Source organism: Hemibagrus wyckioides, linkage group LG17 (genome assembly GCF_019097595.1).
Source record: "Hemibagrus wyckioides isolate EC202008001 linkage group LG17, SWU_Hwy_1.0, whole genome shotgun sequence".
Taxonomy (NCBI): domain Eukaryota; kingdom Metazoa; phylum Chordata; class Actinopteri; order Siluriformes; family Bagridae; genus Hemibagrus; species Hemibagrus wyckioides.
Genome location: NC_080726.1, coordinates 9,155,965 through 9,181,803, shown reverse-complemented (window position 1 = coordinate 9,181,803; position 25,839 = coordinate 9,155,965). Strand labels below are relative to the sequence as shown.

At 38.8% G+C, this 25,839-nt stretch overlaps 1 protein-coding gene across 2 annotated transcripts; it reads left to right on the top strand.

Annotated features, from left to right (window-relative positions):
- The first annotated feature begins 894 nt into the window (after nt 1–894).
- vwde (von Willebrand factor D and EGF domains) lies at nt 895–25,049 on the top strand. Of its 2 annotated transcripts, none has more exons than XM_058413029.1 (32): nt 895–1,358; nt 7,259–7,452; nt 8,804–9,035; nt 9,141–9,206; nt 10,444–10,676; nt 10,942–11,031; nt 11,136–11,265; nt 11,968–12,182; nt 12,278–12,351; nt 12,498–12,774; nt 12,989–13,185; nt 13,401–14,182; nt 14,276–14,412; nt 14,489–14,635; nt 15,263–15,349; nt 16,827–16,941; nt 17,201–17,451; nt 17,928–18,147; nt 18,288–18,425; nt 18,573–18,647; nt 19,017–19,160; nt 19,314–19,691; nt 20,152–20,247; nt 20,335–20,430; nt 21,057–21,152; nt 21,341–21,436; nt 22,179–22,274; nt 22,662–22,757; nt 23,249–23,344; nt 23,876–23,971; nt 24,110–24,207; nt 24,301–25,049. In XM_058413029.1, the coding sequence occupies exons 1-32, from the start codon at nt 1,283–1,285 to the stop codon at nt 24,307–24,309; spliced, it is 5,133 nt and encodes a 1,710-aa protein (XP_058269012.1). In that variant the 5' UTR covers nt 895–1,282; the 3' UTR covers nt 24,310–25,049. The 2 variants fall into 2 exon arrangements, with proteins under 2 accessions (XP_058269012.1, XP_058269011.1); XM_058413028.1 differs by having other exon boundaries at nt 15,263–15,367.
- The last annotated feature ends 790 nt before the right edge of the window (nt 25,050–25,839 follow it).

The following is a 25,839-nucleotide window of genomic DNA, read 5'->3' as shown; positions in this document are numbered from 1 at the left end:
TACGAGTAGTGCAGCGTGAACCTGTCCGGAGAACAAACTGGTACTGTAAACCCATAACCTCATCATCCTTTTGCCTCTCACTAGAATCGGAAGAGTCACTGCTTAAGGTCACTTAAAACTACCAAAAAAGAGAGAACCATTTGAGCTCAGAAAAAAAATTGTACAGCAGTGATGTTGATCTATTGAGAAACAAAGGAGAGAAAAAAAAGCTAGACATATTAATCTGAGAGCTTATACAAACATTGTTACCAGAACATGATGAAATAGATAGTGAATGTTAGTTAGTGTTAGCTAATCAATGCAAAATGACCTTAAGTGTTCATGGTGGATTAGTGGTTAGCATGTTTGCCTCATACGTCTGGGTTGGCCCCATGTCTAGGGTGTCTCCCACCTTGTTCCCCTGACCCTATGTAGGATAAGCAGTGCAGCAAACGGATGAGTGGATATATCTCTCGCTGTAAAACTATTGTGAATTTTTGGGAAATTCATTTATTTATTTATTTTTTCAACAAGACGTTTGAGACCACACATACAGTACTATTTACCTTAACACGTCTGTATATAGGCAGGCTCATTCCACGTGTCAGCCGCAGACAAGCATACATCATCTCCAAAGTGTGAAAATAGAGGCTATTTGTACAAAGATGACATGATGTTACTTTAATGAATACTCGAGAGATATTGACATGCAAGTTTACTTTTCACGTGCACACTGTAAGTCACTTTAAAGAATACTGACGTCACTGATGACCCATGCAGATATTTTTTTTCAGTATTTTCTTTGGAAAATATTTGTCCAGAATGCAATGTTCATTTTAGTTTGTAAGGTATAGTTTGCAAAGCTCAAATAGTTGCCAGAGCTCGTATTTCTACTGAAAGGCAGTAAATGTGGCTCTGGGGTATAGGGAGACTCCCCTTTTGAGCGTTGTCTGAATCAAGTGTGTAGCCCACAGCCAGGTTTATTTTTTCAAGTTGTGACTCCACAACATTTATTAAGTATTAAGAGTATTTTCAAAGCGACTCAGGAGTACATTACTAGGTGTTGAAAGTCTGTGGTCGTTATCTGAGCGCCGGTGATGAAGTGGCGCAGGCGCTCGCGCTCGCGCAGATGAAGAGCAGCGCTCGATCTGATACACAGAGAAGCTTCGCTGAAGTGGACCGGGATAAGGAGGCTGGTTTTGGTCGGATTCAGGAATATACAGTGAGGACAAACCCCAAGTCTGTTGTTTGAGCACGGCTTTTGAGGGACGACGCGTCGAAAACAAACCACAGAGAGACATAGATGGGAAGAGCGATGAGTGCAGACATTTGGTTGGGGTATATCTGTCTGGCTGCTGTTCTGTACACCGCGCAGTCTGGTAAGTTTAAAACACTGAGCTTATAGAAATAATAAGATAAAATGCCAAAAAAACAAGACGCACGATTATCTGCGCAAGTCACAAGCTGACTCTCTAAACTGGCCTGGTGTACTTCTAAGCTTTTTATCTCGACTTGGCTCCATCAGAGGTGTTGGAGTTTGCCCTTGAAATGCATCTTGCACTGATCTCTTCGTTTTTTTTGTTCAATAACTCGGGGCTGTCGTATTATTTAAGATCACTGCATTTACCTAAGAACCGAGAGATTCTTTCCCGAGTTGTGATTTATGTCTGCAACCCAATATTATTCAGTGGGAAGAAGCTATAAAAATGTCAATCAGTAGACTTTTTTTTTCCTTTTTAAATTTCTTACTTTTACAAATAGCCTAAAAATATGAGAAACTTGATTTCAAGTATATATATACAAAAAAACGGGTTTAAAGCTGTTGCTTTTGCAATAAAATAATTCGCTGAAAAGGCTTATTTGTGCTTGGATACGCCTCCTGTCAGTCATTTTATAGACACTATACAGGCCATAGAAGATCCGGGAGGCGGAGCTTCGTGACTAGGGGCGGGAATTATTTAAATATTAAACTCGCGTAACCCATAGAGACCCAGTCTTTTCTAATTTCTTCTAAACTGTATTTAAAAGTATAGTCTATTTATAATGGTTAAAAGTTTATATTGTATTTACCCTTAAAATACACCGACTAGCCATAACATTATGACCACCTGCCTAATATTGTGTTTTGCTACCAAACAGCCCTGACCCGTCCTGCACTGTGTATTCTGACACCTTTCTATCAGAACCAGCATTAAATTCTTCAGCAGTTTGAGCAACAGTAGCTCGTCTGTTGGATCGGATCACACGGGCCAGCCTTCACTCCACACGTGCATCAGTGAGCTTTAGCCGCCCATGACCCTGTCGCTGGTTCACCACCGTTCCTTCCTTGGACCACTTTTGATAGATACTGACCACTGCAGACCAGGAACACCCCACAAGAGCTGCAGATTTGGAGATGCTCTGATCCGGTCATCTAGCCATCACAATTTGGCCCTCAAATCCTTACGCTTGCCCATTTTTCCTGTTTCTAACACATCAACTTTGAGGACAAAATGTTCACTTGCTGCCTAATATATCCCACCCACTAACAGGTACCATGTTGAGGAGATAACCAGTGATATTCACTTCACCTCTGTGTTCATAATGTTATGGCTGATCAGTGTATTTTTACCATGTGTAGTAGATAACTATAATTTGACCAATTTTTTGGAAACTGCAGCTACCACACTCACCACAGTTTTATGGGCTTTTATTGTGCTGTTTGTCTTATAATATTTGAGTTAAACTTTGTATGCATGTCTGAATCCATCAAATAGCCTGTGGGAGCTGAAATCTTGAGTCTGTGTTGTACACTTAAAAATAAAGGTGCCAAAAAAATTTCACAATAATGGAATTGAAGAACCATTTTTGGTTCCCCATAGAATCTTTAAGTAAATAGTCCTTAAAATAACCCATTTTAGTGCCATGAAGAACACCGTTATAGTCTAAAGAACCTTTTTCCACTACAAAGAACCTTTTGTGTATTGGAAATGTTCCATGGATCGTAAAGGTTCTTCACTGAAACATGCACCCTGACCATTAGAACCATTAAAACCATTAGAACATTTTTCAAGTAATCATGGTAAAGATTATATTGCATTTAATGCAGCATTTATTTATGTGCTGTCTTGATACTGATGTAATATTACCAAATTACAGCTCTTTCAGTACATCAGCTCTTCTCAGTCATTTTCATAACAGTGCTTAAGCTGCCACACAAAAGTTAGACAAACAGCTGTAACCAATTTTCTTTTTAACCTGACCAAAGCTTACATGTGTAGCTCTATTACAGGACAGACATTGTTTTGAAGGGATATGCTAACATTTATTTCCATGTGTAAGGTCTAATCAGACTCCATGTGTAAGGTCTAAGATTTGTCCTTTATACTTCAAAATGCATGTACTGTATGTTTTATCTTCTACAGTGAGCTCTAAAGGGTTGTTCCACCCACAGCATCCCGTTAGTTTACATTATTATATGGTGTCATTATCATCATTGAAATAAAAATAAGGAGCAAAAAAAAGTACTGTTTTTGTCAAGCCATAACCAGGACAAAATAAAAAAAACAACTTACTGATTTAAAAGTAAGCTGATGTAATTAGATTCATTTCAAATAAGTTATAAGAAATGTTTACATTATGTAAATATTACCTTTGAATATTTTATGGCATGCTACCAGATATTCCATGCTTGTTTCTGCAAACACGTATAAATGTTACATACATAATGCTGTATTTGACTACATGAGACGTCTGTGAAAACTCATTCAAAGGCTTAATGAGGCGTCAGAGTCTCAGGCTTGTCATCATAGAGCAATCCAGCTGTTAACAACACACACATCATCTCCAGGAACTGGAGGGAACTGAAAGTTTCCCTTAAATAGAGCCAGCTACAGGTGAGCCTGATTGAGAATAATTAGCTGGCAGACTGCTTACTCATGTCTCCCTCTGGTGGCCAATGTTGACCTAGCATGCAAGAAAGCGCCAGGCTTGGGTCGTTAAAATCTGATACTGAAGTAATGTGACTGACTTTAACTGTCACGTGCACAAGGTTCATTGAGAAGGCTATTTATTTTGCTGGTATAGTTTGGGTTTACTTTTCCTCTCAGTGGAAGAGTTACTGAAAATCAATAAAGTTACTCACCGTAATCCTATTATCCTATGATACATTTTTCTTCTTTTTATCCATAATGACGCCACCTCCTTCCTCAATGCATGAGGATAAAATGAGTATAGAAATGCCTGTAAGCCATATGCTGTGGTTCTGAAAACCTATCAGGACACTGTGGAGCATCTTCTTAGAAAACATTCAACTAATTCTGTTCAGTGTGCCCCCTTACGAAAACGAAGACTAGTTTTTTTGTTTTTTTTTTACTTTTATCTTATTTCATCCAAAGTTTTGCAGAATTAAAAATAATAGTTAGTTTTCACCTTTATAGCTTATAATAACATGTTCATTAAATAGTTTTATTTATGCATTCTTTTTCTATACAAGTGAAAAGGTGAATCAGTGTTGCATAACAAAAGATTGTAACTCAACTGGAACTGAATGTAACTCTCAAACTGACTTTCTTAAAATCTAAAAAATTAAAAAAAAAAACTCATCTTCATCATTTTGTTGCTCATCTTCCCATTCACTGTTCAGGGATACATCATATGATGTAAGATTTTCACTGACTTTTGTATCTGATATATCATCTTCTGTTAAATGGACCGAATCGCTGTTTTCACTCTGTGTTGAGATTACTGGATAGGATACGGACTGGAGGTCAATTTCCAGTGAATTCTGTTCTCTGGTTACTAGAACATTACGGTCCAGACCCAAATTAGTGACTCGAGCCTCCTGTTCTCTCTCACGCTGGGCCTTCCTCTTCATCTCCTCTCTCTCCTCTCGCTGCCAAATCATAATAGGTCTAGAGACCTCAGTAGGACACGGGAAGTCTATGGGCCCACCACACAGTGAGGCTGGCTCATGGCTGGTATATGACTCTGATTTCATTTTTGTAAGAGTGCTTTCTAGAGAAACACATCTTCTAGGAGAAACTTGAGGGAAAGTTTGGGTGTCAATGTCACCTGTTGACCTCCTTCGCGGCCGAGATTCAGTACAGCATTTTATAAAAGAGCTAAAAGGAGGTAAGATGTTTCTGGAAGTGGGGGTAGAAGTTTTGGGATTGGAGACAGTCTCTGAATTCTGGGAAACTATGCCTTCACTGATATCTGAACATGTTTCTATGTTACTGGTCTGAAGATCTGTTAGAATTTCCCCATTTTGTTGGTCATATTCACTTTCACTGTTCAGAGATAAACCACCTGATGTAAGATTTTCACTGACTTCATATTTTTCTTCTGATGCATCACCTTCTGTTAAGTGGAATGAATCAGTGTTTTCACTCTGTGATGCATCCAGATCGATATTCCCAAGTGACATCTGCTCAGATGAGATTATTGGATAGGATACGGACTGGAGGTCAATTTCCAGTGAATTCTGTTCTCTGGTTACTAGAACGTTACGGTCCAGACCCAAATTAGTGACTCGAGCCTCCTGTTCTCTCTGACGCTGGGCCTTCCGCTTCATCTCCTCTCTCTCCTCTAGCTGCCAAATCATAATAGGTCTAGAGACCTCAGTAGGACAGGGGAAGTCTGTGGGCCCACCACACAGTGAGGCTGGCTCATGGCTGGTATATGCCTCTGATTTCACTTTTGTAAGAGTGCCCTCTAGAGAAACACATCTTCTAGGAGAAACTTGAGGGAAAGTTTGGGTGTCAATGTCACCTGTTGACCTCCTTCGCGGCCGAGATTCAGTACGGCATTTTATAAAAGAGCTAAAAGGAGGTAAGATGTTTCTGGAAGTGGGGGTAGAAGTTTTGGGATTTGAGACAGTCTCTGAATTTGGGGAAACTATGCCTTCACTGATATCTGAACATGTTTCTATGTTACTGGTCTGAAGATCTGTTAGAATTTCCCCATTTTGTTGGTCATATTCACTTTCACTGTTCAGAGATAAACCACCTGATGTAAGATTTTCACTGACTTCATATTTTTCTGATGCATCACCTTCTGTTAAGTGGAATGAATCAGTGTTTTCGCTCTGTGATGCATCCAGATTGATATTCCCAAGTGACATCTGCTCAGATAAGATTGTTGGATAGGATACGGACTGGAGGTCAATTTCCAGTGAATTCTGTTCTCTGGTTACTAGAACGTTACGGTCCAGACCCAAATTAGTGACTCGAACCTCCTGTTCTCTCTCACGCTGGGCCTTCCTCTTCATCTCCTCTCTCTCCTCTCGCTGCCAAATCATAATAGGTCTAGAGACCTCAGTAGGACAGGGGAAGTCTGTGGACCCACCACACAGTGAGGCTGGCTCATGGCTGGTATATGACTCTGATTTCATTTTTGTAAGAGTGCTTTCTAGAGAAACACATCTTCTAGGAGAAACTTGAGGCATCTTCACCCATATCTGCAAATGTGATAGTGTTAAAAAAACACAGTGTAAAAAAACAGTATTTTATAACACAGTCAGATTAGCAGTTTAAATCACATCATGGGTTCATAAAAGATATCTCTTGGTCTGCCGTCTTGAAGCATATTACTTTGAAAAACAACATATATATAAATACCAGATGAAGGGTATTTGTACATTGTCCTTTTATCCAGAGCTGGGAAATATGACAATATGACAATGAAACCATGATATTTTGCTCAATATTTTGATAGTATAATGGGTATCATCTGTGCTTAGATTAGAAGACACTCATTTTTAATTTATGATTTTAATATTTAAACCGTACATATCTTTCAGTACCTTAGTATGCCTAATATTCTTTGCTATAAATCATACCCCTACTTTTTTCTACTTGCCTTGTGCTGAATTTGGATAGCTGTCATTTTTCTCATCAAGGATTTTCGTCCCCATCTTGAAGTGATTCTCAAGAGTTGTTAGAGTTGTTGTTTTTTCTTTTTGATTCAAAACATTTCATTTTAAATTCTACCCTGTCATGGAAAAGAGGAATAGAACAAAAACAGAAATCTCAACAGAAAACTCTGTTGTTATTTGTCTTTAACTGCCAGTTAATCACTACACTGATCATTTCAGTAGTTTTTATCACAGTTTGAAACATGACTTCAAACCATTTTCCCCATCTATATACCATTTTTAGTTTTAGATTAGTATCACTTTTACAACAGAACTATTAAGGGTAAAATATTATCGATATCAGCCAATACCCTCCTTTATATATGCCTATATATATATATATATAAATAAAATAATATAGTGTGTGTGTGTGTGTGTCTTTAGTGGATCCTCCTGAGTGCAGTCCAGGGGGTCACACGGTTCTGCAGAACCCTTCCCGAAGCACAAGCTTCAGCTCTCAGCAGTTTCTTCAGTCGGGCTTGCAGGAGAAGCTTGTCTGTGACCACTCACTGACTCCTGGATGGTATAAGTTCCAGATCTTTGATAAACCAGCTCAAATGCCCACCAAGTGTGTGGAGGTACAGTAAAGATGTTTCATTTATCCACGAACAGAGACTAGGGTCTGTTATAAAGTGCACTATATATGTAGGCTTATGTTCTACTCTTAACCATGTAATGAGCAAACACACTGAATAGAAAGCCACTGTCTTTTGATTTGGCCTTTTTTATTTGAAACAAATGAGACAATTGGGCTAAATATTAGCAACATGAAGACATAAATATCTGAAAAATATGTGAAAAATGAAGTTGTTTCATGAAATTTGTGATATAGTACTGAAAAACAGATTACCAAATAGTCTCCAGCTATATGTTAGTTTTTCACATTGAGTACATGTACTAACGCATACACACGTGGACAAATGATAGACTGATTACAAGTTTCATGATACCTGTGATGCTATTTAAAGGACACACTTTAGTTTAACATGTCCCTATGGTCAAATTATCTTATAATCTTGCAGGGGTACCATCATTTTTGCAATGTCTAATCTGATTTTGAAAATCAGTGCGGTGTCCACGTGTGTATGTAGGTGGTACAGTATATATGCCCAGAAGGTTCTGGTGATATGTGTTTCTTCCCCAAACTGTTGCCACCAAGTACACAATTGTTTTTAGGATGTCTTTGCATGCTGTAGCATTACAGTTTCCCTTTACAGGAACCAAATCTGTTTCAGCAAGGTTAGTGTAGAATACACATGGCCTGTGCAGAGCTCTAACCTCAACACCACTGCCCATGATGAACTAAATCTGGAATGTGGTGTCCACAGACTAGCCATATAGTGTACACCAATCAGGCATAACATTATGACCACTGGCAAGTGAAGTCAATAAGACTGATGATCTCCTCATCATGGCACCTGTTAGTGGGTGGGATATATTAGGCAGCAAGTGAACATTTTGTCCTCAAAGTTGATGTGTTAGAAGCAGGAAAAATGGGCAAGGGTAAGGATTTGAGCGAGTTTGACAAGGGTCAAATTGTGACGGCTAGACGACTGGATCAGAGCATCTCCAAAACTGCAGCTCTTGTGGGGTGTTCCCGGTCTGCAGTGGTCAGTATCTATCAAAAGTGGTCCAAGGAAGGAACAGTGGTGAACCGGTGACAGGGTCATGGGGGGTCAAGGCTCATTGATGCACATGGAGAGCGAAGGCTGGCCCGTGTGATCTGAGCCAACAAATGAGCTACTGTTGCTCAAATTGCTGAAGAAGTTAATGCTGGTTCTGATAGAAAGGTGTCAGAATACACAGTGCATGACGGCCAGGGCTATTTTGGCAGGAAAAGGGGGACCATCACAATATTAAGCAGGTGGTCATAATGTTATGCCTGATCAGTGTATATTGAAAAGCTCTTACTTTCTGTGGTCTGCCTAGGTGAATCACTGTGGTACCCAAGCTCCAGTGTGGCTTTCTCTAGCTGAAGGGGAGACCCTCCCACGCCCCATGGAGGTTAAGAAGCTGACTGCTTGTGCTACCTGGCAGTTGTTTAGCGGGCCCAATAAAGAGTGCTGTCTGTTTCGAATGCCTGTCTCTGTGCGTAACTGCGGGGAATTCTATGTGTATCAACTCCAGCCTACACAGGGGTGTATGGCCTACTGTGCTGAGGGCAAGTCACCCTGACTCCTAAATATAAACATATTATATATTAATGATCATTATTTTACACCATTTGTACTTTGTTTCTGCATTTCCCTGAATTTTATATGTACAGAAATGTCCGATACCACTGAACCGACCTGTGAACCGGGTCACAGGAACAGAGATGGAAGATGCAATGGTAAGTTGCCAGTTTATCAAAATTTATTGTAAAATAATGTATAATTCCTGCGGTTAAACAAAATAATTCCTTGGTGTTATACCAAGCCTAACAACTTAGTGAGAAGTGTATTATAAATACATTTTTATGGAATGATTTCTTGACTACAGTTTTATTTTCAGAAGCACTTTGTTGGATTTCTAAAGGTTCTTTTTCATGCAAGCCAAAAATAATTACAGTCAAATCTGCAGAATGTCTTCCGAATGAGCTTAGCATATGTGTTTATGTATTGCGTGTTAGCCTGCAATGTTGCCATGGCATCCGTCTGAATTGAGTAATAACTCAGCTGGTATCGGTGGGGCCCAGTCACTTACCGTAGAAGCAACAACTTCTCCACAAGGATTTTGAGTCCCACATTTCTTTGTGTTGTGTGTATTTGAAGGCTGTAGTTATTTATAGCCTAATTACCATTATAATAGAATACATGTCCTAATCACATCACTGTTATTCCAGTTAATTGAGTTTAATCACTCTTAGCTAGCAACGTTTTAGACACCTTTAGCAGACTCAGTGGTTTAGCATCTCCTCAGCCAACATGATCTTTATAAGAACTTAGACTAGACTAGATTTAAAAGTAAATGAAACATTTTCATGTTACTGTTATAGATCCCCCCTTCACCTTGCAGTTCTCATGGTGTCAATCACAGTGTTTTTATGTTATTGTTTCTGTACTGTCATGTCATGTCATGTCATGTCTCTGCCCCATCCTATCATTGGCTTGTTACTCAGTCATGTCCATTTGTTTTTGAGGAATATAGCCAACTGTTTCTTTGTTTTAGTAAGAAGGCTTATTTTGACTATGTGTATCTTAAATAATGTAAATGTAAATGTTAAAAGTATGAGTGTCATTTTCTTATGTACTGTTTCTGCATGATGGTTATTAGACTTTTGCCTGTGTTTCAGCCTTGATTATGGATTACTCCTGTTTGATGTTGTTCTTCTGTGTTTGGAGTCAAAATATGGTTATTGGATTTATGTTAATAAAGCACATGCTACCACATATTACAGATGTTTTATGAAACATATTTCTGATTTCATTAAGTTCATTTCAAGCTCAAAACCGTTTTTTGTCTCTCTTAGTTGTTTTCCAGAATTCTACCAACATCTCACAGGTTTTTCCCAGACTAAGCTTATATTTTTACTTGCACACCTGATACAGTGAAAGTTTAATTCATCTCATTCTTTTGTCTCTCTGCAGATAAGCAACCTCCATCTCTGTCAGTTCCAGAGATTATAGCTGAGCTGTCAGGCCCCAGTGTGTTGTTGAAGTGTACATTTGATGGCCACAGTGGGAACAACTCTCTAGGATTTGTGGTGACCTGGTGGCGTCTTTCTCCAAATGGAAACAAAGAGGAACTCAGGCAGGAGACGACCTTACAGACTTCAGCCTTTATTGAGCTGGATGGTATCAACCTTCGGCTTGGAGACAGGGTAGATGAATTTTATAGCACAATGTACAATTTCCATACAGTAGATTCCTTACATCATAACAGCAAAAATGAATATACTGTATATAATATTAATTGCATGTACACATATGTGTACACTGGTGCATAAATCATAAAATAGGCTCCACTACTGCAACCAATAAAACATGATATAACCCCGTTTATACTCTTTATTATTAGTAGAAGTATTTATCCTGTTTACTTTGCTGTGCAGTATATGGATGCCAACGTTCTGTCTTTTTGCACAGATCTATTGCAGTTGCTCCAGTTTCTTTCTAGATGCTCCTGACAGACAGAGTCCTGATGTGGAGAGTGAGGAGTTCTTTGCAGGGATTCGAGTATATCCACAGACACCATGTTTTTTTATTCTTATTTGCAATGTGGTTATACTGCTCATCACAACATGTAACCTTATAGCTTCTTTGCTTTGGTTGGATTGTAGCTGCAGCCCAAACTTGCCTCCATTTTAGAGGATGGGAAGGAGTATGAGCTGGTCATAGAGAGCACCGTTCCTGTACCCTGTCTTTCAGAGACATGCAGTCTTGCATTACAGCTCAGCACCAGCAGCCAAGGTACATAAGACTGCTATACATTCATTATCAACATGGAGGTTCAACTTCTGCTGCTTATTCCATTGAGTTGTAGAGATATCATGCAATTTAATTACTAGGCAACATGTTACATACCAAAACTGATTTTGCTGTTAACAAACCATGTATATCAGCATCAACTGTCCAATAAGTAACTAATATGGGTTATGTTTTTATATAATAAGACAAAAAAGCTACATAATCAATACCTGCATTAATTAATGTTCAAACTATCAATGACTAAAATGACCAATCCAGTATAGCAAATTGGATCAATGTTATGTGTTATTGTTTTACTGTACAAACGAAGAATTGACATTGAATGTGAATGTGCAAGCTAAATGAACAGAGGCAACTTTCAAATACAATTTGCAACAAGGTCATTTAACCATCACCCAACACAGCATGTGTAATCAAAAGAGCAGTACTGAAAATGTTCAGCCATAAGAGATGATTGAACTAACTTACGGGATCAACTTCCTCACCTAGTAAAAAAAAGGATGTCCACTTGTCAAAAATGATTTTTGCATGGCTTGGTGTGTGTAATCAGTGACCATGTAACATATTATATTTAATAATCTGACAATAACATCTATTTTTAACAAAGACAAAGTTACTCGTGGTTTCTGGTCTGTAGTTTAAATTTAAAGCACACATGTATAGCCTAAGGTGTTGTCTGTTCAGATGAGGAAGTGCTGGGTCCTGATCTGATTCTGTCCTCCTGTGAGGTGAAGCTGTCTCATGCTCCCTGCCACAAGGGAGTGTGCAGTCAGGCGATGCTTCACTACAGCGCCGTGACCGATATCAGCAAGGATGGAGACAGGAGCACTGAGATATCAATCAAACCCATAGTCAGCACTGATTTCCTCTGGAATGGATATACACCAGAAAGTGTGCAGGTATAAAAAGATATTGCTCATATAGTATGTAATGATCTATTTGTATGTATTTGTGTATTTTATTTTGTGAAATTATATGCTTTTGTTCTTTTTAGATCATCATAAAGGATGTCCTACCTGCCTACTGTTACATTTTCACTGATCCTCACATCATAACATTTGATGGCAGGTACAGTAATACATCTACATCATGGAGAGAAGCATGTGTGAGTGAGTGAGTGAGTGAGTGAGTTACAAGCCAGATCTACATGCCTTGGATCTACACAAGTACTGGAAGCACTGACCATTAAGCATTTGCCTGTTTCTTGTTCCTAGGAGATATGATAACTTTCACATAGGCACATTTGTGCTGTACAAAAGCACAATTCGGCAGTTCGAAGTTCACGTACGCCAGTGGGAGTGTGCTAGTATAACAGCCCACCCCACATCCTGTGTGTGTGGCTTCGCAGCCAGAGATGGAGCTGAGGTCATCTCATTTGACATGTGTAACGGACTGGCCGGAGAAACAAAGCCACGCCTCTTGGTGAAGAATGGAGACCTGGCAAAGAGCGGCATTCGCATCACAGAGTCTTATCAGGGTCACAAAGTCACTGTAAGCCACTGTTAAATCATTAAATAGGGTAGTGCTCTTGTATACATTTGTGAGTTACAATATTATAGTTTGTGGTTTGTTAAATTGGTAGAGTCAGGATATTTTTCAATGGTCTTAATACAGGAGTAGAAATTTATTAGTCGTGTACAACAGAAATAGCAGCTCTTGTGTAGATGTATGAATATATATGTTATAAGCTCTCTCTCTTCTGTAGCTGACCTTCTCTTCAGGTGCATTTGTGCGGGCAGATGTAGCTGAGTGGGGCATGAGTCTGACTGTAATGGCCCCTGGTTCTGATCGAAGCCACACTGAGGGTCTTTGTGGAACCTTTGATGGACAACCGCTTAATGACTTCCACAGAGCAGGAGGGGAAACTTTAGAAGACAGTACTACCTTTATTAGCACATGGAGGTAAGATTACTTACCTTCACCTTGTATGAACCTGATGAAAAATATCTCATGAAAAATTTGAACCCATGAATTGGTTTTCTGTTTTCACAATAAGGTTGTTTCTATTTGGTCTGATTATACAGTAATGAACTGCTACATTATGGTACAAACACTAACTCTGTTTCAAACCTATTCTTAATTTTATGTTTTATGATGTTTGTGTTTTTGTTCCCTAGGCTAGCACCCAGCAGCAGCTTTTTTGACAAAATCCCAGCTTATGAGAGCATAATGAGCATCCGCCACTTCTGTCACTGTGCAAAGGAACCACACCCGTCAAACCTTCGAGCTCATCTTCCCTCCAGCTCTTTCCCCTGCTCTCATTTGGCCCATTTTCGCTCCCCTTTTATAATCCCTGCTCGGGATGTCACAGCAGAGTATATCAGACCCATCAAGCGTCTCACAGACAGTGCCAGAAACCATCTGAAGGTGCAGCGACAGGACACTGGCACCAGGACTCGAGGGAGGCGCCAGAATCACAGGCAAGCTCCATCGCCCTTTGCATATCAGAGTGTAAGCCAGTCAGACTCAGAGGTTAATTATTTCTTCCCTGAAGACCAGGTTTTATCCACACATCCTGAATTACCAGCACCAACGTGGCCTACTGAGTCTGGCCTGACTGAGGCGGATGCTCAGCGGCTGTGTGGTGATGCCTTGCGCAACTCCTCTGTGGCACGTGGCTGTATTGGCCTGTTGGATGATGTGATAGAGAAAGCACTGGAGATGTGTATAGTAGATCAACAGCTGAAGGATGAAAGAACCTGGCTCGGAGCCACTGTGCCCCTTCTGGAGAACGAGTGTGAGCGAAGAGCAGTGCAAGAAGTTGGGAGAAGGGAGGAGCTCCGAGACATACTCACCTTCCTTAGGTGCCCAAACCTTTGCAGTGGCAATGGACAATGCACTGAGCGTGGTTGTATGTGTTTTCCTGGGTTTGGATCGCCTGACTGCAGCCAGGTCTCTGGTGAGTCCAGGATGGTTAACTATGTCTGTTGTCATAAATGTCTGTCATGAATATTTTTGGAAAACGGTAACAGTAACTTAAAAATTTTTGTAGATCAGACCCCAGAGATCACGGAACTGGAGGGTGGAGGACTCTGTGATGTTAAACACAGCTCCTGTTCCACTGTCAGAGTTCTTGGGAAAGGTTTTAGGAATACATTTGAACTGAAATGTGAAGTCATGAAGGAGAAGGTGAAATGTTTTTAAAAAAAATTCGGCTTTATATATCTGGATGTATCTCTGTGTACAGTGTCTACTTTTTGTACAGATAGTAGATGGTGAGTCGTCACTGGGTGATCCTTTGATGGTTCCTGCATTGTTCCTCAGCTCCTCTGCGTTAGAGTGCCAGCTCCCTGTTGAAGATGTGCAGTCAGCTGGTGTCCACCACCCTCCTGTCACTCGCTGGCAAATCAAGGTTCCTGTTAAACCTTTTTATACTCTGAGAACCATGGATGGTTCCAACTTCCAGTTCTCACTTCTCTAATTAAATATGAATTTAATCATTTCACACAGTTTGCACTGTGAATCATTTCATACTGTTTGCACTGTGACACTGTGAAAAATCTGTTTGATATGCTGTAGGCTGTTGGCCTGCTTTTATGCAGCAATAATACATTATCCTTTTACAATAAGAAACATTGTTCTGACACACTAAGGCAGATCAAATTTGATTAAAGTAGCAGACTTAATCCACAGAGACCAAATCTACATTCCATTCCCACCAATAAACATGTCTTAAATTCATTTAGAGAGTTTCCATAACTGTAATGCTATAATATCATCTTAAAGTGACATAAAGGACACCTGCAAATAAAATACCTGTACTTGATAGCATATTACACATGTGGAAAGAATGGATTGATATAAACACCATACTGTATTTTGCATATTAAATGAAAATGCTTGAAATTGGGTATTCATTCAAGACACACAATATGCATAATGTGAAATGCACAGCTTGCACACTGCTTTTAGTGAATCTGTGTCTAGGAGACTAGGGGATTAAAATTAAGCTATTTTGTCTTCTTTTTGCTCTGCGCAGGTTTCTAATGATGGCTACAGCTTCAGCAATGCCAAGATATTAACCCTGTTTGATGGCACATGCCAAGAGTGCACACTCAGCAGTGGGGTTCGTTGTATTTTAAAGGTGTGTACGTGTGTAAGATATGCATACTGGGATCTCTACACAGTAGAGCTAGCATTAAGGTATTAGTCATACGTCTTGTATGTTATATGTATATTTGCTGTGGTCTATAGTGGCCTAATTTAATGCTTAGAAAGTTCTGGAAGGATTAGTTGAGTTGTAAATGTCTTAAAGACACACATTTTGCTGAACGTTTACAGCTAGAAACGTTAGAAAGCTAAATATTTTGAATGTACAGACATACCAAAGCAATCTGAAAATATAATAGGAAAATTGGAGTACTTAAACACAGGCAAATGTTGGCGCTTGGCCAGTTTCAGTATTCAGATGTAGGCCAGGCAACACAGGTTCCCTGGGTAATGGGTTGACCATGTGTAAGGGGGGCTTTTAATTTCATATTCATACAAACTGATTTTCTTGAAGAGTGTACAATTATAGCTGCTTTTGTGCATTTTTATGCTGTCTTATGACATTTTAGTGGAGCTGCCACATTTTTCTCTGCAGTTATTATTTATTCCAATGCCCACACCTGCTTGTAATCATTACTAAACATGGAAAATTACTTTACTCCACATCAGTTACTTAAAAATCTTGAAACGCATTCCTCTGAACCATTATGTGTGTGTGTGTGTGTGTGTGTGTGTGTGTGTGTGTGGAAACAATTTAGCAGGCCCCTGTGTTTGCACTGATCAGTCACACAATAATGACATTATTCTTTTCCATACTGGATACATATAATGTAGGGCTCTCCATCACTTTATCAGCATTTGTTTTTAGATTTTGATAAATCCCCAGCAGTTAATTGCATTATTATATTTGTATATGGCATTTCCAAGCCTGGTAATAATGGATAATAATGATCTTTATTTGTATAGCACCTTTAATACTGGGATAAGATTACAGCTCTTAAAATTCAATAATAATAATAATAAAATAGAAGGCATTAAGAGAGTGGCATGGTGGTTTAGTGTTTAGTATGTTTGCCTCGACCTTTGGGATTTGATTCTCTCCTTTGCCCTGTGTGCACAGAGATTTTCTCACTGTACCTCAGGGGTTTCCTCCAGGTACTCTGGTTTCCTTCCTCAATCCATACACATGTATGGCAGGCTGATTGGCATCTCTAAATTGTCCGTAGTGTGTGATTGTGCTGTGCGATGGGTTGTCACCCTATCTAGGGTGTCCTCTGCCTTGTGCCTCAAGTCCTCTGAGATTGACTCCAGTTTCCCCACAACCTTGTGTACTATAAGTGCTAAAGAAAATGGTTGGATGAATAATTCTTTAAGAAACATGGGAAAATTGAGATTAAGAAATCAGAAAGTACAGTTTATGATAGAAATCATAAAAATGCAGTTTATAAAAATTATACAGCTGCTTATTAAAAAGATTCAATTCTGATTGATTGATTGTTCTGTTTGTTCTTACCAAGATTTGCATATGGCTTGTGTTTATTCTGCCTTCTCAGAACAGCAGCTGTAGCATTGATGGTCAGTGTTATGGAGAAAGTGACCGCAGTCCCAGCAGCCCCTGTCTCATCTGTCGACCTGATCTCTCCAAGTCCAGCTGGTCCATTAGTGAGAGTACGACACCGTAGTGTATACAGTTTATATTAAATAGGAGTCATCTGTGTGACTGCTGATGTTCGTGTTTAAAGACCACTTATTCCTATCATGGTATCCGTGTCATAATATCTTCTTGTTCTATATGTCATGCAATATTTTTGATGCTATAAAATGAGCAGGAATCACTGTAAGTACATGCTGCTTTGTCATAAGTCATGTAATCAACATCTAGAACTAGACCAAGGTGTAAAGGTTTTTCTTTTGGATTGTGTTCCAGAAAACAAACCTCCCGTGTTTCATCCAGAGCAAACTCACCTGCAGACATTTTATGGGGAAAACTTTGTATACCAGTTTGTATCAACTGATCCAGAAGGTTCTGCAGTTCTGTTCACACTGCTGTCTGGACCCAAAGATGCAGTTCTCTCTCCTGCTGGTCTGCTCATCTGGAAAGCCTCGTCATCCTCGCCTGTGACCTTTGAACTGTCTGTAATAGATGACTGTAATGCAGAGACACAGGCTGTTGTAAAGGTAAGGTATGCTTGTTTACTTAGTCACACCCACACTCAGTTTAGGTAGTGCATGTGCCGATTTAATTTATGCAAGGCTTCAGGGTGAGCATTTGTTCCAAAGGGAAAACTAATAAACTAAACAGATGAATGTATTTTTCTACATATGCTGCATATTTTAAATAAACGCATTATCTGTATGTGATGTGTGACTGTGATTTTTGGTGCATTTCATGACCACAAGAGGGTGGCAAGTGGCTTCATAAAATGTGAGCTCACCGATGTAAAACTTTATATGCACACCCAGCTCAGGTTTCCACAAGATTGTCAACAGAACCTTTGTGACTAATATAAAGGAATACTAGCTGTTTATATCGTAATGAAACTGAATAATCAACAGATTAAGGCCAGTGATTTACAACCTAGATCTAAAAACACAGTGCTGTTGAATCTGAGCTTACTGCATCAGAGTAATTTCACCACCTTGACATTTCCCAGGTCTCAGTTCGCCATTGTGACTGCCAACATGGAGCCTCGTGTATGACCAACATGAACTTCCCTCCTGGGAGCGGCGAGTATCTATGTGTCTGCCCAGCAGGTCTGGAAGGAGAGAGATGTCAGGTTAATGTGAATGACTGCAAATCAAACCCATGTCAGAGAGGTGAATGTGTGGATGGACTGAACACTTTCACATGTCTCTGCCCAGCAGGATTTACTGGTATGCACTCTTACATACTTTTTTCATGGCTGTTATTCAGTATAGATATAATTATAGATCAACAGACTGGTCAGTGAGATAAACATTTGCTATCATGGTTAGGGTTTGCTGAGGCCTTTTTGATGCTGTGTTTAATGCAGGTGTGATGTGTGAGGAAGATATTGATGAGTGTGTGTCGGCTCCATGCTTCCCTGGAGTGTCATGTGAAAACACACTAGGGTCATTTGTGTGTGGATCCTGTCCTGATCACTTCACAGGGGATGGGAAAAACTGCATCCGTGAGTTTATATATGTAATTTGTACTTGCTCAGTGAGTGAAAAGATTTGTCCACTATCATAATCATAATCTTTTGTATTATTATTATTATTATTAGTAGTAATAGTAGTTGTAGTAGTAATGGAAATTGTTTGTACTGGTGTGAAAGGTAAAACAAGACACCGAGACCGTACAGAAGATCAAGGAGTCAACCACAGACACTTCAAGCCCAACCTCAGCCCAGGTAGGAGAGTTTATTTGAATGTAGACCTAAAAATTTGGAAATACTGCAGAGTCACATTTATATTAAGACCTTGTAGATTTATATAGCGCGCTTCTGAGGTTTGATAGACATCTGACAAAATTAGCATTATACAGTAGCGAGAGAGCGGTTAGTAATTAGCATAAGCTAGCTAAATATCCTGTGAGGTCAAGTTACATTAGTTAGCTCATTCCAAAATAAGCCATTTGCCCAAGTATGACTTGCTGATACAAATGCTGTCTTTTGCCCTCATCTGCCCACCTTCTGGCATGCAATGAAAAACTAGTTATAGCTTTAAAGATCTTTTTCTTGTTTTGCTTATTATCAACATCAATAATCTTTCTTCTGTAGCTCAGAGCCCATGTTCCAGTCGACCCTGTTACCCAGGAGTTCAGTGTTTCGAGAGTGTGTATATATCTGCTGGATATATCTGTGGTCCCTGTCCTCCAGGTCTCCATGGCAATGGACAAACCTGCACCTCAAGACCAGAAAACAGTAAGTAAAGATAAAATAGACATGGTTGTGGTCATTATGTCACAGAAAACTAGACCAGTGAAAACAGATTGTGTCATTGAAATGATCTTTGAGATCAAGGTTATTGATATTAATGTTGAATGTTTTGACTGAATATTCATTAACATTTTACAGGACTAACACCAGGAACTAGAGAAGGAAACAGACCCGATGTCCTCTTCTCTTCATCAGTCTCCATTTCCTCATCATCTCAGAAATTCCCTGAAACCTCTGTCATAGCAGAAATGCCTCTGTTCAACAAGAAAACACCAACACTCATTGAAAGAAAGACCTCTTTAAGCCCTGTTAACCATAATATCACATCTGCAACAGCTTCAGGCCCTGGAGGGTCACTTCATGAGGAGAACTCAGAGCCTGTGGTTGTTAAAGATGGCGGGATTTGCACTAACTCTTCCTGTTTTCCGGGTGTGCCTTGTGAGCCTTCTGCCACTGGACACTTCAAGTGTGGCCGGTGTCCTAATGGATACAGGGGGGATGGAATCACATGTAAAGGTTAGCTCTTCCTACTTATGATTAGACTTTAAGTCCACTAAAATCACTGGATGACTGGATGCTTGATTGATGTACATTTTTCCTTTTAGAACTTTAAAGTTTTTCGCTACAGGAAAGTCTTTAGGGCAGAATTTTACAGTTTGTGGTTTCTTAATACAAGTTGCCGTTCTTTTTATCACTTCACGAGAAAGAAAAAAGAGAGGCTGGGAATGGAATTTATAACAAGTGATAAAAGGAAATTTAAAAACTATAAACATTAAATAACGTTAATGAAAAAAGTATAACGTCATTCTATAACAAATGCAGTTGTATGGAAATTGCTGTGGTAACTAGAATAAAACACTTCACACCATCACACCAACCCATTGCTGATTATTATTTCCATTATTATTATTTCCACAAGTTTAGTTCATAAGAATGTTATACAATGCATGATTGTGGTTTTATGGTCTGTGCGCAGCCATGTGTCGTTATCCGTGTGGACAGAACATGGAGTGCACTCTGCCTAACACATGCACCTGTAAAGAAGGATACACTGGATATAACTGCCACATCGGTGAGCCGTGTTTCCTCCATTAGCTGCTATCCTCAGCAAGCTTTACACATTACATACTGTCATACAAAATCTATTCCTTTCTATCAGCTGTGTGTCGCCCAGACTGCAAGAACAGAGGGAGGTGTGTAAAGCCCAATGTGTGTGAGTGTCCTGCAGGATATAGTGGACCAACCTGCGAGGAAGGTGGGATTTGTGCTAGATATAATTTATTGTCTCTCTGTCTTTGATATTTTACTGCATATATTTTTATAGTGAAATTATGCACTATATCTATTTATTTTATTTATTAATTTTACATTTTATTTATTTATCTATTTATTTATTTATCTATGCTTATACGCTATAGTTCCGCACTGCAAAAAATAACATCTAAGGAAAGGTAATCTTGAATATAGACACATTTTGACTTGTGTTTCTTTTTAGATGATTACAATAAAATCAAATCTAAAATCATTGAACCTATTTCTAGATATTTTTACTAAATTCAAGCTTAAGATTTTCTTGTTCTCTTTGCAGACAATTTCTTAATAGAAGGGAAGAAATGAATGAAATAAACTGCTTAAAATTAGCTGAACTGAACAAGAATAGAACGAAACAATTTCAAACTTGAAATAAGTAAAAAAAAATAATGTCGAGACATTAGCTGAAAAGATTTTACATTATTATTGTAATCTTATAATAGAAAACACTAGTTAAATTTGACTATATTTAATGCATTTTCACTTGAATCTTTTGCAGTGCATCACTTATGTTGCTGTGCATTAAGCTGAAAGTGTTTGTCAGAATGTTCTTACTGCTCTGCCTTCCAGCTACATGTGATCCTCCGTGTCAAAATGGAGGCAGCTGCTTGTCTAGAAACCTGTGCACCTGTTCCTATGGCTATGTGGGACCACGGTGTGAAATTAGTGAGCAGACTTATCATTGGATTTTATTTCTTTAAACAGTGAATACCAAAAACTTTGTTTACCCTAAAAATATCATGTACATTTTAGGTTTATGCGTCATTTGATGATGTCTTGATTTGATCAGATATTGTACAGCTCCCAGATCCAGTTTTGTGATTATTGCACATTGATTTAATCTGTGTCTACAGTGGTGTGCACCCGGCACTGTGAGAACGGTGGGGAATGTGTATCTCCTGAAGTATGTAAGTGCAAGCCTGGCTGGTATGGACCAACTTGTAATTCAGGTACCTGTTCTTAACTTTGTGATAGGAGCACAATCAGTGGGGGAATCAGTATTGACTGTTACACTGTTTAACTGTTAGCCCATCATTATATTCTGCACTTTTCTAATCAAATAAAAACACTTTAGTGTAACTGTACCGTAACCACAAGTGTCCAGGTGGTCTAAATCTTAGGTGTGTTCTCTGTAGCTGTGCAGTAAAAAATGCAGGTATGCAAATAACACCTGTGCAAAAGGTACAACATTCACATGCAATGCACAAAATACACAGTATACATACACATTCGATACACAGTGCATACATACACAGTAGTGGTGTACACTGTAGGGGAGCAGCATAATGTTCGGTAGTGCAAATGGAATTGTCAAGGGGCACAGAATAGTGATGGTAGCGCAATCATTGTTCATCCTCATCATCAAACCTAGATTCTTATTGATATTTAGCCCCATGTGCCTGGTAATCTGGGGTTAGATTTCTACACACTCATTTACGGCATTCGGCAGACGCCAGAGTGACTTACATACATCTCCTTTTTTTATACAACTAAGCAATTGAGGGTTCAGCAGTGGCAGCTTGGTGGTCCACCATCTTAACCACTGAGCTACTACTTCCCTTTATAGCTTCCCTATGGAGCTACCACTCCATTTATGTACACTGCTTTAGAATGTTTAGGCTGACTTACATACCAACCTAGCCTGTGTCTCTAAACTGTTCAATAATAATTTGTAATGTGTTTGTCTTTCAGCTGATTGTAAGCCTGTGTGTCTGAATGGTGGCACCTGCATCAAGCCTAATATCTGTGCATGTCCTAGTGGCTTCTATGGATCACAGTGCCAGATAGGTACAGTGCCAGAGCAATTTGTTATACTTGATAACTGTGATACTTTTACAAAAGACTTTCAGAGAAACACTAGATGAGAGCTGGCAAAACACCTCGGATGGGACACCAGTCCATCTCAGGGCACCATAAACACATGTGTTGATTTCTAGGGGTAGTATAACATGGACAATCCACAAACTTGTCTTGTTTTTGGGAGGCATGGTGAGAACTCTCTGGGCTGATACAACCCCATGCTCAATATCGAAGCTGGGCCCTTGGAGCTTTGAAGCAACAATGCTACATGCTGCACCAATGTGACGCAATGTGATTTACTCATGTTGCTTTATTATTGCTTTACTATTTCATTGGGTGCTATTAGCTGTTTAATTGCTGGGTTTTATGTTGCAGCTGTGTGCAATCCTCCCTGTAAAAACCGTGGTCACTGCATGAGGAACAACGTGTGCTCCTGTCCTGAAGGCTACACTGGCAAGAGATGTCAAATGAGTGAGTGTTTATTATGAATAATAATGAATATTATTCACTGATATAATGAATGCATTAAAAGCATTATATCATGCTAATAGTCTCTGTCAGGTAAGAACTCTATCTGTGTTTCAAGTTCCTGCTTATTTTTACCCGCTCTTCCACTGACTGTGTGTAATTTAGTTCAAGATTTTGGTGCCTGTTTTCACTTATTATGGAATCGAGGGTCCATTTTGCTTCACAAACAGATTTGACCTTGTACACACTACAGTTCTGTGTCCTACTTGGACATAAAGCACACAAGTTTTAAGTTACATATATCTATGTGCACAACATATCACTGTTGTACAACAAGACACTTCTATATAGTATTGGAAAATGTAACTTGGTTACATTTTAGAATTGTTTTTCAATTCACTTTGTCCTGGGTTTCAGTTCTAAGGAAAGCAAACCTATTTTTGCTTAAATAGTTTTTCCAATCTTGTTTAACTCTCGCACATGTATGTGTGTAGGTGTGTGTGATCCGACGTGCATGAATAAAGGAAAATGTGTGGGTCCAAACACCTGTTCCTGTGCTTCTGGCTGGCGAGGAAAAGTCTGTGATGTCCGTAAGTGAGCATTTATATAAGACCTGTCTTCTTTAATATGTTTATAATAAAAAAATTTCAAAGGTACAATATTTTTTTTATAGCAAAGTACTGCTTTATTCTTTTACAAAATTGCACTGTAAACCGTTAGGCAATAGAGAAGTGTTTTGGTTTATAATTAAATTAATGCACCATGGGATATCTCTTGTTTTTGGCAAGGGTATGGTGGTTTAATTTTTTTATGCTAGTGAAACATTATATGAGTGCAAGCGTGTTACATCTTACTATAGCAGAGGCTGCCATGTCATGAGATCCTTCAACAAGACCCTTAACCATCTGCTCCTTGAATCCGGGAGCAGCTAAATGAGCAAATGTACTGAATTATAGTAATATAATACAGAACAGATAACAGGAATTACCTGGAACAATATTGCTGTATTTTAAATGTTTCATAGTTATCTAAAGCAGTTTACTGACAATTCAGTGTAGGTCATGATAGCATCACAACATATTAAGCATACACATTGAGGATAATCTCTCTTCCGTTTGTAGCGGTTTGTTTACAGAAGTGTAAAAATGGAGGAGAGTGCGTGGGACCCAACACATGTCACTGCCCTGCTGGATGGGAAGGCCTACAGTGCCAGACTCGTAAGTCTAATTGATGTGTTTCTGTAATATATTCCATTTTTTAATCTTTAACGTATTGGATTTTTTTACTTTCTGTCCTTTTGTTGATTTTCTGACACCTGATGACGATACGTCTTGATACTGTATCATTAAATACAGCCATCTGCAAGCACAAGTGCCAAAATGGAGGAAAGTGTGTGTTTCCAAACTTCTGTCAGTGTCGCTCAGGGTACACGGGATCGACCTGCGCTGCCAGAGTAAGCTGAGATTCAGTTTCTTTTTAATTACAGGCTACACTTTGACATTACGGTATATCATTAACATGGAACATCTGAACTCTGTATTTCCAGACCAGATGATGAAAGAAGAACAGGGAACAGAAACATACCATATGAGGAGATTGTTTTATAGTACACTGTCCGTACCCACTTCAGACACAGTATAAACTCCACTGGAGCGGATATGTGCGTGAGAGAGGGTGTGTTTGTACTGAACTGTATGGAACTGTTTATGAATGTATATCTCAGGCAGCAGCCAGAACTCAAATTTTGCTCTTTGCTACGATCGCACATCTAATTCTGCAGTTTCACGCTGCTGTTTTATCATGATTTGAGTGCCAAGTGTACTTCTCATGAGAGCCTTATCATATTCTCCATTTTCAGCCAGAAAATAATCCGTTTTTAAGCCAGACAATATAATGCACACTGTATAATACAAACTGTAAGAACATATACGATGGTATGTTTTTTTGTTTTTATTTTTCTTATTGTTTTTTGTTTTGTTTTTTTTACTTTATTTTTATATGTTGTAATTTCACATTGCAGGTAGAAAACATTGACATGATTTAAATTGGTTTCATTTCTTAAATCTCAAAATCCTGCCATTGTAACAGAGGTGAATAGACTTTTTATAGCCATAGTATGTGTCAGTATGATGTTCTTACAACTAACAGTGACCTGTAACAGACCGATGAGCTTTTACTCTATACAGGTACATTTCTTAAAGAAATTAATGGAACTTTCTTTTTTTCTTAATTTTACTGTCATATTTGTTTTATTTTGTAAAACAACCATTTTAGAGAAATATATTCTGTTTTAGGTTTATCTGATGTATTTTATATTTGAATATAATAAATGTTGTTATTATTATTATTATTATAAAGTACACTTGTAATCCTGGTGTATTTGTGTGAATTTTGTGTGTATATATATATATATATAAACTATATAAATAAGAATAAAGAATAAAATTTAAGAATAAAACATTTAAATGTTTTTCTGAATATTATAGGAATATGATCCATACTGGTGATGTGTTGGATTATTTTCCTATAAGAGCAGTGGTTTATTCCCCTTATAGTGATTTAACAATGCTCTCACTGCCATGGCCAGGGTTCAGAACCACTGAGCCACTGAGGGGTTAACTCTCTGTGCCGGTCCCAGGCCCGGATAAAATGGGAATATTGAGTCAGGAAGGGCATCCGGAATAAAACCTGTCCCAAATCATATATGCAGATCGGATGATATGCTGTGACGACTCCAAAAAGTGAGCAGCCGAATGACAACAACAGTGATTTGACAATGATTTCTATTTTTTATTTATTAAGTAATGCTTGTTAACTATTTATAGTCTCATTTAATGTTATATTCGTAAGCATGTTATTAGTTAAATATCTGTTATCAGTTACATTATAGAACCTGGATATGGTAAATAAATTCTGACAAAAGGTGAACATTTAGTAACAGTGAAGTGGAAATACACTACCATTGGACTGAATGTTGGTCAGCACAGTGGCTCAGTGGTTAGAAGAAGGTCCTGGGTTCGAACAGGCAGTGGCCTTTCTGTGTGGAGTTTGCATGTTCTCCTCGTGCCTGTGTGGGTTTATTCTG

Coding starts and splice junctions, on each gene's coding strand:
- vwde (XM_058413028.1), top strand. CDS start 1,283: ATGGGAAGAGCGATGAGTGCAGACATTTGGTTGGGGTATATCTGTCTG. Junction 7,453..8,803: donor TGCCCACCAAGTGTGTGGAG/GTACAGTAAAGA, acceptor TGGTCTGCCTAG/GTGAATCACTGTGGTACCCA. Junction 20,431..21,056: donor TGGACCAACCTGCGAGGAAG/GTGGGATTTGTG, acceptor TCTGCCTTCCAG/CTACATGTGATCCTCCGTGT.